Source organism: Taeniopygia guttata, chromosome 3, assembly GCF_048771995.1.
Source record: "Taeniopygia guttata chromosome 3, bTaeGut7.mat, whole genome shotgun sequence".
NCBI classification, from domain to species: domain Eukaryota; kingdom Metazoa; phylum Chordata; class Aves; order Passeriformes; family Estrildidae; genus Taeniopygia; species Taeniopygia guttata.
In genome coordinates, this window is record NC_133027.1 from 59,580,793 (window position 1) to 59,598,985 (window position 18,193).

At 36.0% G+C, this 18,193-nt stretch overlaps 1 protein-coding gene across 25 annotated transcripts in view; it reads right to left on the bottom strand.

The window, feature by feature from the left end:
- SYNE1 (spectrin repeat containing nuclear envelope protein 1) overlaps positions 1-18,193 on the bottom strand; it is a 287,044-nt gene that overhangs the window by 226,050 nt on the left and 42,801 nt on the right. For 19 of the 25 annotated variants that reach the window (XM_032747556.3, XM_032747545.3, XM_032747557.3 and 16 more), the window contains exons 1-4: positions 13,728-14,132; positions 11,246-11,307; positions 2,280-2,375; positions 397-480 (exon numbers count right to left, since the gene is read on the bottom strand). In XM_032747556.3, the coding sequence (XP_032603447.3) occupies positions 397-480; positions 2,280-2,375; positions 11,246-11,307; positions 13,728-13,806 (321 nt within the window). In that variant the 5' untranslated portion in view covers positions 13,807-14,132. Of the gene's footprint in view, positions 1-396; positions 481-2,279; positions 2,376-11,245; positions 11,308-13,727; positions 14,134-18,193 lie in introns of those variants that run through there. The other 6 variants (XM_072926945.1, XM_072926947.1, XM_072926946.1 and 3 more) reach the window with 2 other exon arrangements.

Consider the following 18,193-nt stretch of genomic DNA (forward strand, 5'->3'; position numbering starts at 1 on the left):
TAGTGAAGACCAGGAATATATTTTTTTAAATTATAAATGAGTGTCTATCCTGAACTAAAGTTCAGTCTTTGCTGAGAACAGCAACAGGGAAGTAGAGATCATGACGAGCCAATAAGCACATTAAAGAAAAAAATATATCCTCCAAGGTGATCCATTATTAATTTAAAAACCAAAAACCCAAAAAGCCAAATTTCACCCTATGCATTGCCATATATTAGTGTTGGACCTTACAATTTTTACTTTACAGCAGCTTTTAGACATTGTGTCGAAACTGAAGACTGCATATGTAGCTCAAATTTTGGAGAATAAAAACAGATGGGTGGATACAAATAATATCCTTATGGAAACAAAGAAAAAAAAAAAAGTAAATCCAGGGCTAAGTGCCACCATACCTACCCGTCTACCTTCTAGAAACTTAAGAGCTGTGCCAATGTTGGCAACCCAGTGAATTCGCTTCAGCTGACGTCCCTGCTCACACGGCTTAAAGAGAAAGAACAGATTAAACTTCAATTATATTTATGCCAGTTTGCTTCAAAAATGGAACTTCCAGATTTATTGTCAATGCCTACATAAAAATGCTCCTTGGAACAGTGAAATGTTGAATTGTACCTTTGCATATACATCACAGGGAGGACTGACAGGTACAGGGGAGAGGCAAGTGTGATAATTCTATTTAAAAAAAAAGTTACATATGTCTTAATCTTAGGATGCAAACTGTTGGCTTCAGTCCATAAACATTATTAAATCAGAGAACTGTTTTTCTAATGTAAAATAACTACTACTATTTTTGTACACATGCGAACACACACACATTTTAGAGAAGACAACATTCTCTCAATGAAATATTTTTGCCTGCAATGTATAAGTCAAAGTGGTTGTTATTTTAAAAATCATTCTGCGGTGAAGACATTTTACCTAAGAATTTTCATCCCATCTCTCTAGTACCTTATTGGCAATTAGAACCTCAGCTAAATTCCTATTTAAAAATGAATTTCACTGAACTTGAGACATGTAGGCTAAAAAAAAAAAAGACAGAATTTTTTAATTCAATCAAGAACATATGCTAGGTTTCTAATACTGGAGAGTGAGATTAAATTCCCCATAGAATTTTATGCTGTAATGCAGATGTGCAACTATTGTAATTTAAATTCCTGTTCATGATGTTACAAATGGCTTTAACAAAGGTCTACTATAAATTCTGAATCCCTCTTGCAGCTACTACAAGATGCTGGTATACATAATCTTTAAGTTCACCAGACACTATTCTAGTTTTAGCACATCTCTTGCCTTTCCCTAATTAATATAGGCAGGATACAATCCAGTGAATTTCACTGCAACAGGTGCCATCACTAAAATTCTTTTCCTGTTTTACTACTTCTAGTTTGCCACAAGAGGGAGGCTTTCAGTCTCAAACTAACAGAAACTGAAAGGGATATATTTCAACGGAGCAGAAACACACTGGGAAGTACAGCTTTATCCCATTTCACAGTAAAATCGCTTTTGCAGTTTGATTTACTGCCTAATTTTGGGGTTCACCTGCAACCAAAATAAAGGTGAAATATGAGAAGGAAAGCAAACTGCCTGCATGTGACGGAGCCTGGAGCCAGCTGAGCAGCCGACTGCACTGCTCCTTCAGATGCTGCCACCTGATCTCTGAGCTGGTTTGGGGAAAGTCAGAGCCCTTGGCCTAAAATATTTTCATTTTTTTCCTCCATGCACAAAACTAGCCTGCCTCCCAAGAGACAGCCTGTCTTCTGTGTGCACTCAATTCCCTCTGTACATAACTTGGCTGTGAAAAAGACATTTGGCATCACTTAAGGCTCTTTAGAATAGCAGAGCAACAATCAAGGCAAATGTATATAAGCCCTCATGAAATTTGAGGAGCTTGCATTAGGTTTTTTTGAAACAAAGCCATAAATTTAACAGGAGAAGTCTCCTTTTCTTTTCAAGATGCACAGAAATAATTTGCAGTTTAGACCTTGATTGTGTCATAGCAGAAAAACCCAGACGAACTGCAAAGACTAAAACAAATAAGAAATTTTTATGAGCTACATGGCAAAATTAATTAAAAATTCATACAATCAAGCAAGCCTGCAATAACCTGTAATAATATTTTTTAATCAGATAATCTACTCAGTGAAAAACTTATTTTCCTATGAAGGATTAAGTTTTTTTACAGTAGAGAAATATAGAAATTTATTAGAAAATTGTATCCCACAGGAGTTATGCAACTATCTTGTATAAAGAAGAAGAAAGTTCTTGTAGAAAGGAGTACGTACCAGCTTCTGCCCTGAAAGAACCTCCAAAAGGGCAATTAGCATTACCCCATCTTTGATATCTTCAAACAGGTCATTCACCAGCATGGGAGGATTGCGCTGAAAAGGGAGAAGGCTTCAGATATCACAGAAGCTCACCACTATTGCATCCTAATTCCATTCCTCTTGAACAGAAACCCAAAGAGAGAGAGTGACTGGTCCCCTTCTTTGTATTTTATAATGTTTCATGTCAACATATCCTTTAACCACTGCTTTGCCACCACATTGTTTACTTAACATTTCTGACACAGGACTGTAAAATGTTTTGGATTTCTGCAATTGATGATACAAAGGAAAAACCTCCTGGCCCCTGCAACAAGCAGAGAAACACACCAAAGGCTGCCTCTGGTTCTACAAAATACACACAATTTATGGATGTGCTATTATAGTCACCTTTCAATCCATCAGATTATTTTCCCTCGTGTTAAGTATTTCACAGCAATGAGAGGAACTGTATGAAGGGAAAATCCCTAGAGTAGTGTAGCAGGTTGAGTGATGCTGCCACTTTCTCACAGCTCACAGTTGTTACACTGAGTTGCTGTATTTTCTCTCCTCTCCTCCAGCCTTGCAGCCTTTGGATGCTGTCAGCACTGCCTCAGCTCCTGCTTAAGATAAATTGCTTAACAAATGTGTTTACCTACACAAGAATAACAATGAAAATACTTAAAATATGCAAACAGATGATATTTTAGAAATTTTAAATAACAAGGTTGCATAATAAAACTCTATATTCTTAAATACACAAAATTCTTAATTGTGGAATTATGGCTCTCAGCTGGTCAGTAGTTTAATGATCATAAAGTGTCTCCCAGAAAGAAAAAGTTTAAACTTGGTCCAGCTGATAAATAGGATAGGCATCCTCCAGCTTCCATCAGCTTGTGAGAATTCATATACCTTATGATGGTAATCATGATTATAATAATGATGATGATGATGTTAACAATAAAAATAATGATAATAATACTAGCACATGTTCATTCACTAAAATTACAACAAGACTACAAAATTCTTGAAACTAATTTAGGTTTAATAATTTACTTTTGGAGTCTTTGTTAAAAGAAGTGCTTGCACAACAAATTATCTATTGCTTTTTTGTGTAGAAATAGATATTCGAAAGGGTGAATCTAACAAATGAAACATTGCTTTTGAAAAGGGAAAAATGCAGTTCTGACTCCCCAAATAAAAAAAAAAAAAAATTGTTCAGCTTGGACAAAATAGTATTTCAAGGAAACATAATTTTGGCATAAAGTGAAAAAAGAACTCTTCTGGAAGCAGAGTTCATCTCAGATTTGACATGCTCTAATAGTCACACTATTAGAAGAGCCTATTTTCTCATGTATATAAAATAAAGCAGCACTACAATTATGAGGGTATATATAGTCATAGTTCTTTTTTATTTCCTAGCAATGCAATAGGTAATGTTCTTTCTTGGATCATGCTCTTCCTTAATATAACACCAAAGAAATCAATGGAACAAGTAGGTCACTGCAGATTAATTGGTCCCAGTCTTGCATCACAGGCAGTTGATACAAAGGCAATTAATTTTCCTCACCTTATATGTTATCATTTCCTGTTTGAAGCTTGGAGCAGCTTTAGTTTTATCAGTATTACCATATGACAAACCACTGAAGAATTATGTCCTAAAATAATTCCGCCATAAAGACAACAGGATTACAGAGCTGCCATCCTAATCTAACAGGAGATGAAGGCCTAAAAAAAAACACCTATCCAAAAGCCACAACAGTGAAGTTTGTCTCTTGAAATTGATTCTACAGCAAGGAAGAGAGATGTGTTTCTTATAGTTGGAAATTTAGGATACATTTAGATTCAAGGGTAAGTGATATTTACAGTACCCCATGATTCTGGTGCCCATAATGTGCTTGCCAGAGAACCATTTTGAGCATGACACAGCTCCCTTCCAACTTCTGTGCTTTTGGTATCCTTACGCACAAGTTGAGGTAGAGATCCGAATTTGTCTCATCCTAACATGAAGCCAAAAGTCTTTGAGAGCTCATCTGCAAAGTAAGTCTGGGAAGCACTTCAGTTTTCCCCAGCATGTAGCTTCACTCTGTAGATAAAAGCTCTGATTATCCAAGCAAAACTCTTGCTCTGAACCACCAGAATGGAGGTATTGGCAGAATACCACCACAGTAGTTGTATTCAGTGGTATTGACAGAAGCTACAAAAACTAGATTTACACCCCAAATGAGGCCTGCTACTATGGTAAGGCAGTGAAAGCATCCCAAACAAATTAACATCTACAGTACTTTCTACTTGAATCAAATATTGGTTTGGGGGAAAAAAAAGCTGTAGAGACAGCACTGAATAAGATGAAAAGCAGAAAAGAAACCATCAAGCGCCGAAGTTGGTAAGAGCTCCTGCTCTGAAGTGTGAGAATCACAATTGTCCTTAAATCAGCAAGCTGAAATGCACTTTTTTTGCTGGAAGGTGGCATAATTGCAAACACTGCTAGTGTTTAGCAGCATACACCACAGATTTTACACCAATAAAACTGGATCTTTACACCAGAAAACTGGAACAGAAGGCAAATGCCTGTGTCACAAGATCTCCTGTATAAGACCCCTCTAATATGGAAATTTAATTAATTATATAGACTGCCAGAAATGTTCTCAGTAATACATTATATAATATAATGCTTTACACTACTGTGAAGATGTTAATACCTAATTACAAGGAGGCTACACTGTCATCATGTTTCATAAATCACCTTTTTTTTTTAACTCCTTTACTTTGGGCACATAAGCATGGCATTTGGATGACGATGATGATGATGATGATGATGATGATGATGATGATGATGATGATGATGATGATTTCAGTCACTCTTAGAAATATGGAATTATATTTCTAGTGGCATATATGGAAAAATAGACTCCCTTTTTACACAAGCATAGATATCAACCTTATCTCTTATATCAATCCTATATATCTTATCAATCTTATATCAATGTTGATACACACAATAGCTGATACTGAGAAGTTCACATGTACTTATTTATTATATATGGACCATTGCACAGTATGGCTTAAGCTACTTAATTGTTTTCGAGCAGATCCTCCAGTGATAATAACTCATCTTCTGTTGGATTGGGTAAATACCTACTCCTTGGCTGCATATATAATGTTGAATGAAGTGAAAGATAAAGGTGAACACTGATTACTCATTAGCCTCCAGAGAAGACAGGTTTGGGGTTTTTTAAGCTATATTCACTTAGAATATATTGAAAACTTTTTAGTGATTCAGACTTAACAACTTTTCACTTAGCTCCTAAACGCACTGCCAAAATAATGACTGCAAATCAGTAAAAGCAAGGAAAGAAAACTAACTTAAATTTTTGCAATTCTGAAATGTTGAACGTACTTTATACTTTGATGTTTTGCATATAAGGGTATAGCTCTAGCAATGCAATCAGCTGCAATGATCCTAATACACTCTCCTTTGAATGTTGGAAAGCCTGTGTAAAGAATTCTCTTATAGTAGTAAAGAAAAGCCTTCAATTATAAACTTTTTAAACAAAATTTCTTGGCAGAACTCAAAATATACTTCAATGAATAATGAGAAATTAAATCTGACCAACTTGTTAGGTTGTCTATACTATGACTTCAGGTGCCTCAGTATTTGATTAAGCCCTTTTGCAAGCTTCTTCAAGAAAGAAAACCAGCAAATTAAGATTAATGATCTGCTACATATTGCATTGCATGAATTCTATTAAAGACTCCTTTATTGCAGTTTATCCAATCACAGTAATGCAGTTTATAGTGATAATGATATTTAGGAACAGTCATGTCCAAGGAAGGAGTCACACTCAGAACGAGTAAATTCATGTGATCTGTAGGAGGAATACAAATTAAATGAGAACAAATCTTCAAGGCTAAGAAACTAGATTTTCCCAATATTAAATATTTATTTAAATAACTGTATTTAAAAGTGATCATAAGTGGGAACTATGGAAGAATACTTCGCATAAACTTGTTGCTCTTAAAACTTGTCTAATATGCTGTAGTCTCCGGGAAATATCCTGAATTAAGTAAAGAGCTGAATATTGGTACATATAAAAAATTTGACTGATAAGCCTCAAAAAAAGATTTTTAGTAGACCCAAAATCTCTAGAAATTCTTCCTGGTATGCAGTAAAATAAGTTTTGTAAAATACAAATTTCAGATGTGGAACAAACATATATTTGCTAAGCTTTACTCTTTTATTGCAAAACTTTTTCCTGCATTTAATTTCTCATTTGCATCTTTTCTACAGGAATGTTTTCCTTACACCCTGTACTTAACTTCTCTAATGAATAAACCATACTATACAAATAACAGCATCTCCATCATAATGAATGCCAATGCAGACATTGAATACTATTTTTGCTACATTAATTTTCAAATAATCTTTCAAAAACTGCTGAAAAAATGTATGAAAATCTATCCACAAGCACAAACAGGAACAAATCTATGTAACTACTGAATTTGTCTCTGCAGGGAAATATATGTGAGAACAGCAAGGACAATATAAAATTTCCATTACTCTGTAACAGCTGGACTCCTCCTCTGCTACAACTTAATTCCTAAATCCATATGAATACTTTGGTGAGTACAAACACTAAAATTATCCGTACACCTGGGATAACAAAAATGCTATTTTATTGGGTTAAACCAATTTACAGTCTGTGGCTCAAACTTTGAAACTACTATTCCCCCAAACTTTTATGAAAGGTGAGAAAGGCAATAAAAAGAACATGCCTTAGCTGTAAAAGAAAGTGATATATTTTTCATCTTCTTTACTCGTCTAATCCCCAACTCAAAAATTGGCATAGTTAATGAAATGAAAAAATATTTAAGCAATTACTGTTCTGAATACAAGTAATATCTCCTTTTTGAAATATTTGGTGTAATTTTTTTCTGTATTTTAAATTCAGATTTTGAAAAGATACTTCAAAAGATAATTAGAAGCATACTCAAATTATGCCTATACTTTGAAGCAGAGATTGAGATGAGGCAGGACAGTTCTACAACCATAGAAAAATATGAATAAAGTATATGGAATCAGAAAACATCTTGTCCTGTTACACATGCATATTGCATTTATCATAGAACTGCACAGATGCACAACAATTCAAAAGAATGGCCAAAAATTAGACCACATTAATTTCAAAGATTATGACCCAATTTCTGCAAGTGGCTGGCAGAGAAAACACGATTTCCAATTGATGAGTCTCACCAGATAACTGCTCAGAATCACAGAGCAGAGACAGCTGGGCTTAAGGACACAGAGGGGCAGATGCAGCCTGGTGCTAACATCTTGCCCAAAATGAAGCTGCATTACACACCTGCTAGTTAGCACACTTGCAGGCCTTTCCTCTCTGTTCATACCCTCTGGGTGAAGGCACAACTTGCACCAAGGCTGTTTTACCCCCATCTTTTGAGTTGTCCCATAATGAGCTGATGCCAAGCCCTTTACTTGTCCTTTGCTTGTCAAAGAACATCTTTGAAATATGAAACATAAATTTAAAAAAGTAGCATTCTACCACAGGAGTGAAAGAGAATAAAAAATTCACACCTTTCTCCTATTGCCTTTCCTAAAATTCAGTGCATAGAATCATTAAACCATTTAGGCTAGAAAGTTGTCTTAAAATCAAGTCCAACCATTAACCTAAGACTGACATGTCCACCACTAAGCCATGGCCCTAAGTGCCACATCTGCACCTCTTTTAAATACTTCCAGGGGTGACGACTCAACTACTTTCACAGGCAGCCAATTCCAGTGCCTGGTCACCCTTTTGGTGAAGAAATTTCAGCAGTAGTCTTGTTACAGTAGTTTCTGCATCTGTTTTGCTCATTTGTATTTATTTGTATCCATATTTTCAAAGCCATTCCTAACATTAAATAGCCAAAAATAAGTGGTTAAATGTACTTGATACCCTTAGTTACTGAATTAGTTTCTGTTTCAATTAGAGCATGACTTTTTAGATGAAAAATATACACTATCTTTCAGATCAGCAGGGGAGAAACTTTTACTCCTAGCAAACCCTGACAAACAATCACACACTGCTTTATGTTCCCAAGCTATAAATTTGTATTGGTTCTACCTACAATAATCAAATCACTTCTGTATTTCTATTTCTTTCATATCATGACTCCTCATAATGTGAGAAACTGCTCCTTTTTAGATCAACCTTTACTCAATCAACACAGTATCAGGATGACAACTCTGAGTAGTTTCCTTTCCTTTGCTACCTTTAAACTATCTTTAATGGTAAAGTAAAATCCCAATAACCCTTTCATAGAAACCATTTATTTCTCCTGCTTTTGAGGTTTCATGCAGTACCTATTTTCAAAGCCCCTCAAAGTAATTTATGATGAAATATTTCCTTAGATAGCCACAATGTTAAGAGTAACAGATACCCTAATTATAGTTTTCAGTTTTCTCTTATTTATTCCTATTACTTTTTCCATTAATAATTTTATGAGATTATCAAAAATGCCAATGAAAGGAAAGAAACCCAGAGTTTTCCAAGAGTAGCCAAGAGACAAAGAGACAATTTCACATTAATTTACTTGTTAATTTGGAATTCATATACTGAGTCAAATGTAGCACAGTGTTTCTGGATCAATGGTGCGACACAAAGGCAAAATTCTAATCACTTTCCCCCTTTTTCCCCTGGCTCAGCTTAACTCCTTCACTCCCAGCTCCTTTATCCCCTCCAGTGGTGCACCATCTATTGCTGTTTCTAAGTTTAGGCCAGCACTTTACAGTGCTCCTCACTAGGTACCAGACTTGTAGATGCTCCACTTTTTCTTGGGTCAAAGATGAGAGCAAAATGCAGACCATGCTACCTAAAAGTGGGTCTCCTTCCAGGATGTTTCCTATCACATTTCAAAGGCTTCCAGAAAATGGAGATCTTACATATCTCCAGTTTATTTTGAAACAATCAAAACTACAACAACCTTTCACAAAACTCAAATAGCCTAAATATTGAAATTTTGAATTAAAAATCAGAACATGACTTCAAGGGGAGTCCTGGGCATTTCAGAGACCCACCTGTATTTCCTACAGTTGTGATTAACTCAGAAAACATATTTTCACTTACATATTTCAAAAAACATAACTAACAAAGTTTTAAAAGCTTAAGCTTTGAACACCTAAGAATTTGAACGGCATGGGTCACTTTAATTGAGTCTAATTTCTATAAACAGTGCTTCCCTTCTGCAGCATAACCATGAAAATGGGAAGCAGAGCCAGATGATCTGACTTAGACAGTGAGGCAAACGTGCTGAAAGCCATCAATAAAAGTATCACAGACACAGCTTTCCTGCTGAAGTGTGAATTAAGACAAATCAGCTACTACAAGTAACTAGGAGCTAGCTCAGGTAGCTAAAAGTCAGGGTTGTGGCTGCATAAGTGCCTGGTTTGAATGTGTTTGATCAGTCTTTATGGTACCAGGACCATGCACATTAAGGAACTACACACCTAGATCACGCAAGTCAAAAGGTTCATCTGAGCTCTCACGGACTAGCACAGCAGGAAACATAGTCAAACCCCAGCAAGATCTCTTAGCTGCTGCCACCACTACTTTGTGTCTTGCCAAGGATTAGTCTGTACACTAGGGAATTATCATGACATGCACACACACTTGTAATATCTAACAACATGGTATAGATAACCTACCTAGTAGTTCTACTTTTCCAAAATTATCAGATTATCATTAACAACACAACACAATTAAGAAACAGATGAACATGAAATAAGAGTTATTTTTCTCCTTTGACATTCGTTCACAACCCTCTTAGTTGATGCTTTAGCAAACAGTGAATGCCTTTTAATTTCAGTTGAAGTAAACAGATCAGAATGCTTAAGTTCTCTCCTACACAGGGGGCTTTTCCAAATTATTTTAAAGACAATATGGGGATAGACCTCATTTTCAATGAGAATCCACTGCCAAGAAATCCTGAAGATACCTTTCTTCTTGCAGTTGAATTTTACAATGCCAGTGTAGATAATTTCATAGTAAGTTCTTCCACTACATTCCTCAGCAATATAAATAAATATTGTTGCTCTATCATATTGTCTTGTCAGATCAAATCACACGATACAGCATTATATTGGCTTCCTGCTTTCCTCGGTTCATTTTTGAGGGTATTATTTGCCTTACACAAAAGTTCCTTACACCAAAGTTAAAACAGTGCTGTTACAGCTATTCTTTACTCAATTTTAGTGATCATTAATGTCCAGGCTTAAAAATATACACTTCAAAAAGCTGCTCTTAGAGTATAAAATTTTAATTTATTGGACTAATTGATAACTATGGTTAAAGCTGTGTTGTGTGAAAACTCCAGGAATGCCAAACTGAATCTCACTGCTTATGCTTTCAGATAAGTTTGGTACCAATTGTAGCTTAATACTTTTAAACTGCATGTAAATCACAGTCTTTACTCTTCTAAAGGCAAAACCGGGAGTTTTAAGTTGTGTTAAGAAGAAGCAACAATAGTTTGATGACAAATCTCACAATGCATCAGATAATTAATTCAGCACTGGATTAATGAAGCACTACTTATGTCTGTAACAAGATCAAACTACATAAGACATGACTTAAGTCATGTGCAATAAGTCTAGAATTTCCATTTCATAGAAAACAGTTTCAGATGTTTCCTCTGGCTGAAATACCAGCTACTGTGCTGCCTTTCAGTTCTGGCCAAAGAAGCTGGGTGGCTGCCTCTGAACAGCACTCGTAGTTCTGCAGCGGACCACTGCCAAGCTGAGATGCATCCCCAGTGGTGTGCAGATGAGGAGGATGTTTTTTTAACTTTAGGAAATACTGCTCAGAGAAATCTGACATATTCTATACTCCTGGGCTGTATAGGCATAGATTAAAAGGTTTGATTTTTAAAAAAAAAAATTCAAATTCATGTGTTACCTTAGCCAGATGAGTATTGATCCATTTTGTGAAAGTCCGTTTCTGCACTGACTCTTGCTCATCTGAGAATAAAAGGAAATCAGCTTGATTAGACATCACTGGATACTTTCAGATTTACACAGTAAAAGAGTAAAATTTCCTACTGACAACACTTGTATTCTGCACTTGCCAGAAATAACTCTATATTTTATTGAGACAGACAATTTTGTCTCTAAATACTCATAAGAAATACCTCTTATTAATGTTCTGATACCCAACTATTTGAAGAGTTTCAATGCAAAGTTCAAGTCTTAACAAGCTAATGACCAGAAAGACACTATTTAAAATCTAAATGTCAAGGCAAATTTGAGTTCTAAATCCATACTATACTTACTCAAGGTCTGACCTCCTAGAACTTCTCTATACTTTGTAACTAGAACCCACATCTTCCACAGCCAAGCTGCTTTTATGTAGAAAGTCAGGTAGGGACTTAGAAAAAATACTTCTTAGCATATGTATTTGAGAATGTTGAATTAAAGATTTGAAATTGCATTATCAAACTTATTTGGCCCCTGGGAGATCCTGTCAGGAAGGAGCCATTAGCTAGTTCAGGCAGTTTCTACATCACTACTTACTAGGTCCCTTAGTTCTGTCTTGAAGCACCAAACTTGTCTGGTTTATAGTGAATTTCCCTGACTGTCAGATAGTCCCTGCGGGACAGCTGCCAGATGCACAGATAAAAATAGCTCCCGAATCAGCTCCTCCAGCTTCAGCAGCAAGGGTCACAGCAGTGGAGGGAAGAGCATCGCAGCATTATGAGCAATCCAGCAGGGCCTGACCCTTTCTTGTGGGCAATCAGTTTTGACACATGGAATAATTTCACAGCAGAAGTATTCAAGTATTTATGACAGAGATTTTTCTTTCAAAAATAGGATGAAATATCAATTTCATGAAAAAAAAAAACCATATTATTACCATGATCAGTTCTGAATGTACACCTTCCTTTCCCAACAGAAAATTCAAATAAATATAATTGCTGTTTGATATTTACTTTTCATAAGAATATGCACATATCCCAAAACCTACTGATGGAATGTCTAATTTTAGCTCCTGCATTTGCTAGTGACTTGGGCAGCACTGACCAACATTTTTCCTATTCCACATCTGTAAAATTAAAATGGAATATCCCTTAACACCCATTAAAGTTCTGGAATAGGTAAGTACAAAGCTTGTTTCATTCCTAGCAATAAACTCCCTAGTTTACACTCATGCAATGCTGCTTCACAATTGGGGTACATAGGGATAGAAATCGCCACACAAAATTCATAGGTCAAAATGTTATCTTCAGTTGGTCAGTGGCCATATACAAGCTCCCAAAAAATGTCTGTGCATTATAATTCAGGCATATTTTCTTTACATATTAATACCACCTCACATATAAGAAATACAAGAGGGAAAAAAGATACTCACACTCACCAGCATCTATTACTAGATTATCCCACTTTATGCCTAAGAAAATAATTCTGCATTCTGTAGTTTCCTTTGATATCATTGGACAGGCAGGAATACACAAGTTTTTAGAATTTATTACATACTCAAAATCTACTTGTTGCAGTCATGGGCAAGTTATGAAAAATATCACTAAGATACTGCATCATGCTTCACACTATTTCTTTGCAGGGAGTTGTCTTGACTTTGTATGTGACAATTGTTTCTACATTCTGAAAAACAGACTTCTCACTGCATGGCAGTGAACAAGCTTCCCTTTCGACAAACAGTAAATGTCAGCTGTGCTCTGCAATTACCTGTATAGATAGCCAAATTAATTTCCATGGAAGTACTAGCACACTTTTATTGGGTTAGTGTGAATACGTGTAGGGAGAGATCAAACACACAGAGAATTAATCCAGTTCTGCCTTAATTCACACCTCTATAACTCAAAAAACTCCCCAGCAATCCTGACACAAAAAGGCATACCAAAAAGAAATAAACCAGGCCTTCAGAAGTTAAATTTCTCATCAATGAAAAGAGTGAAAATGATTCCATAATTTGCAGCTTCTAATCCAGCTTCTAAAGAGACACTTTACAAGCAAAAGACACACAGAGTTTCAGTCATACCAACAAACAGTAGAAATAACACTTCTAAAATAGCCTACTTCAAGGGAATTTATGTGAGCAATATATTCTTTATGAGCCCAACTGGAACTACTAAATAAAGTTTCCTTGGTTCTACCATTTGTTTTGTATAGGCTTAAAAGGAAAAGATTTTACCACTGTAAAATCTATGTCTCAACGTAACACAAGTAGTGCATTGATCTTTAAGATTCCATTGTAAATATACTTTTAAAAATTTACCGGGAAGCAATTGTGTTATTTTCATTGGTTAAATTCTCTGCACAGGTACTGTCTGTTCCACTGTTTACCCACAAAACCTGTGTGGCACACAGCTCCTTACACTCTCCCTACTCGCAAGCGCTGTCAGCTCCGTATTTGCATCACTTACCCTGCTGGCACTGAAAGAATTCAGGAAGCACATTCAATGACAGGACATTTCTGGCACCAGCACCTTTATAGTGAGCCATAGGCACTGCTGCTGCTGCTGCTGCTGCTGCTGTGGATGCTGTGGATGCTGTTGTGGCTTCTACGCCTCTCTCATGTGCAGCGTTTCTTTAGGATACAGCCAGAAGTAATTTTTCAAGAATGATCCAATTTTTTTCCCTCACTGGAAATGCAGGCCTCCTACAAAAAGCCCTCCACCATCTCTTATCTGAGAATTCACATGAAGCCAAACCTTAAAAACATCCTTATATATTCTTGCAGAGATGCAACAGCCAGACAAAGCCAGCTGTATTGGAAGCAGCAGTTCTGCTGGTCTCACTGCCATCATCCTTCTCCACTGTTTTTCTGTGGAAAGATTTTATTATCCCAGCACCAACCAATCAGCTAGCAGAAATCTCTGATGTCAAGAGCTTGAATAATTCATCCAGGGACCGTGACAACCCAGCTACACTGCTGATATCCTAAAGCAAAAAGATGTGTGCAAAAATTGATGTAGCTTTGTCACAGTGCTTTTTTAATAACATAGTGCTCAATAAGTAAAAATGGTTGAATGGCACAGACCTTCTTCTCTAGCTTGTCACACATACAGAGGAAAACAGCTTTTAAAAACAACCACTTGGGTTCATTGCATACTCCTGTGAGACAGGGATGTCCTTCAGCTTTGTAACTGGAAGTGGAAGAAAAGCAAGCAATGAATTTGAATAGATATGCAGGCCACTTAGCTTTCAATAATATATTTGATCTGTTGTACAAGGGGCACGAAACATATGTAAGGATGCTAAGAATTTTTGGAGTGTTCCTAGATCAGCCTGAAATATATTCAAATTTCTGATAATATGCAGTACTTTCAATTTTATTAAGTCAGAGCACTAGAGCACTTGAACAGATATTTTTTTCCTCTGGTAAAATGAAGGCAGATATGAAATACCCTTTGTGAAGGTTCATATGTTATTCCCCTACAGGGGCCAACAGAGTAATACACACTATTGAAATGAGAATAAAAAAGCTCACTTTTATTATGCCATTACTGTATGTAACATTATAGAGGTCATATTCAAATTTCTGTTTCTGTAAAACACAAGGACTCTGATAGTATGATTCTGCATCTGTAAGAAATGTTGTAAGGAAGATACCTTTAATCAAGTATCTTTTTTTAATTGGCTGGAAATATCTCCATATTTTTACAAATCCTTTCTCTACTACAGCATCACCAACAGACTGCTTTTCTACAAGAATTTTTGGATTAGGCAAAAAAGACAAATGTAATTGGATATATTTAGTTTAAGACCTTTAGAACAAATTATTTGTATCAATCAACACAACCACCTATGCATCTTCAGACAGTTATGAAATGCTGATGGAATGTTCATCATGCACACTTTTTCTAATGTCTGCTATCCTGCTGACAGGTGTGTACTGTGCAGCAGCAGATGGCACATCAAGCACCTGGTGCTTGGGGATGGGACAGTGCAGGGTGGCAATACTGGGTTCTGCTTCAAGGCAACACAAGAAGGAGGCTCATGCACAGAGTCACAACAGAGTCAAGGTCACACATGTCTAATAAAAGCATCCTTATTGAGTCTCGCTGAATGAAAAATGTGAAGATTCATTTTGTTTCTTGCTTTAGAGAAATTCAGGTCCCTCACAGCTCCTCATTTTCAGTATCCTTTTGTTTTCTTTTGTTGCAATAGCTCTGCGCTAAAAACACCAAAGAGCTTTTTTGTCTTATTTTGTTTCCCTGGTTTATGACATACTGCTAAATCAGCCTAGAAATACAGAAAAGGGTCCCAAAACAGCTGCAATGTTTCAATATCACATGAAAACACAGCCCAGAATGCAGTGGACAGCATCCCAGTGGAAAATTTTGTTTGATGAGCAGTATGGCATACATTCTCTAATGCTTTCAATAAATTATGTTATATAACAACTCCTATCATCATTAATGAAGGTTTTAATTTAAAGCAGCTGTAGAGAATCTTGCACAGTGATAGCAATATTTTGGGGATACTGCTTATGAAAAGGAGCAATATTTTAAGCTACATCATTTAATCAACACTTCCATAACAGGTGATTTACTCCAATTAGGGGTATTGCACAGGGGCAAAGCAAATTCATTTCTTGTCCTTTAAAGCACCAGTTGATGTTTTTTATGGGACAATGCCAGGAAAGTTTTGTTTTTTTAAAAAAACCCAACCAAAAAATTACATTTGGTGGTAGCTCTAAAGTATTTATTTGTTCTAAGTTTCTACCTTTAATAGTAACTCTATAGTCTTTTGCATAAAAGAAAGGATGAAAGCAAAGAGAGAAAAATTGTTTTCAGCAGCCGTTGCTACTCAGTTGACAAGATTTAGCAGTATTGATATAAAGAATGGGAATATAATTTTAAATTCCTCATGCATTTATCAAATTTTTATATTTTAAAGTAAAAGACAACATTTGTCAAAGTGCAACTTTCAGATATGTGCTTCTGCTGAATGTACTTTATCAGAGATGGTGATATGGTTACAGTAACAGACTGTGACCATTAATCTAAATTTCCAAGATTTGGGATCTAGGCCTACATATCACTCATAACCTACTCCACCACTGAGCACCAGTCTGCTCCCCGGATAAGAAATTCTTATTGATTTCCTGCACTTCTAAGAGACAGTGTGTCTATCTAGCCACTACTTAGAAAGATACAAAGAATGATTCAATTTATCAGCCAAAGAAGGTCACATTTTTAAAAAGTATCAGGTTAGAATAAAGTACAAACTGAACAAATCAATGTGTCTTCTTTTGTTCTCAGCCAATTTATTGCATGCACATTCAGCAAACAGACTCTTTGGATGCACATGTTGTGGACTGTGCAAGCAGATTAAATTTTTGAAATCTGGGAAACCAAAAATTTAGCCAGGACCAGAGAGTATGTGCTTTAACTCAGGCTGTTGGCTGCACCTCACAGCAGCCCTTAGACTGTCACAGCACATGTTTATACTGTGGGACCTGGGAGACTTCCAGTCCTCAAACCCAAGGTAAGGCCCTGTTGTGGCCATATTCTCACAAGCACATCAGATGTTCCTGAGCCATCCAGATTCACATTACCCCCCACTTTCCTGTGCTCTGGTTTTCACAGGTAGGAACAGAGCGCAGTGAAGTGATTTAGTCTTGATTCTTAGAAGCCAGGACATGGTCTGAGCATAACTGCACTGCCCCTAACTGCGCTTCGCTTTGATCAGAAAAGCTTCCCCTGGTTTTTTGGAGAAATGAATAACAACAACATGAGTTCTGCAGTGGACTGGAAGATATGTCCAAAATATCTTTTTTTTTTTTGTCTCTGTGCATCTTTAGCAATTCCAGTCCTTGCAGCATACTTGCTCCTATTTTGTGTTTTGAGTGACTAAAAATAAAACAAACTGAAATTAAATTGCTATGCACCATATTTTGCCTGGATGAGCTGCATGTTGTTTTTCCACACGTGCAGAAGCAGAATGCATTCATAACTAATCAATTAATGTATCTGCATTTTATGTTTACTGTGTATTTGCCTGTGCTGCTGCACTAAGATTTTCATCTCCACTGACTGCTGTCTTAATCTCCATATGATGTAAATATATCACTCACATATGATTCACTTGCATAGTATCCACTCTCAAACAAATATAGTCAGAAATTAAACCACCACCATTTAGAAAAACCATTGTAGGCACACATAATTAATTTTAAAAAGCAGCACCCTGGAGAAGATTTTAGGTAAAATCAGGATACCCAACATTTGAGTTAATCATGTGTAATGGTTTCAGCTCAGTCTGAAAGATCCAGATTTTCTGCTCTGCAGGTGTCTGTTTATTCACCCATTTGGCACAGCGGACAGTGAAATTAAGTGTTTATACACACATATCTTTATACACACCAATAGATAAGGTGAAAAAAGCCTGATATAACTGATCAGACTCTAGTTGCCATTTTTTCTTATAATTCCTTATTTTCCTTAATTATATACTTAAATAGATGGTATGGACACTGACAAATAAAATAGAAATCTAGAAAATCCACTAAATTTCATTACTAAGAATAACTATCCTATGTAGCACTCCTATTTCAATAATTTATGTTAATAAGTAGGCACACCTAGTTTAAACTTTAATTTTTCCTGAAGACTTTAGTATTTAAAGACACTGACAAGAAATCATCCTTTTGTCTATATACTACCTACTACAATAGCATCAGCAATTACCATAATAAAAAAAACCCCAAACAAATATTTTGGGTGTTTTTTACAGCCTATTGTATGTTGCCATTTACATGTTCTGCAGCCATTCTTTCTATTGACATGAAAACTTTTTGTGCAATAACCTTTGTGTGTTGTTGGCCCACTCCCTTAGAGCTTTAAAAAAAGTCAAATTTAAAAAAAATAACATGCCACATTGA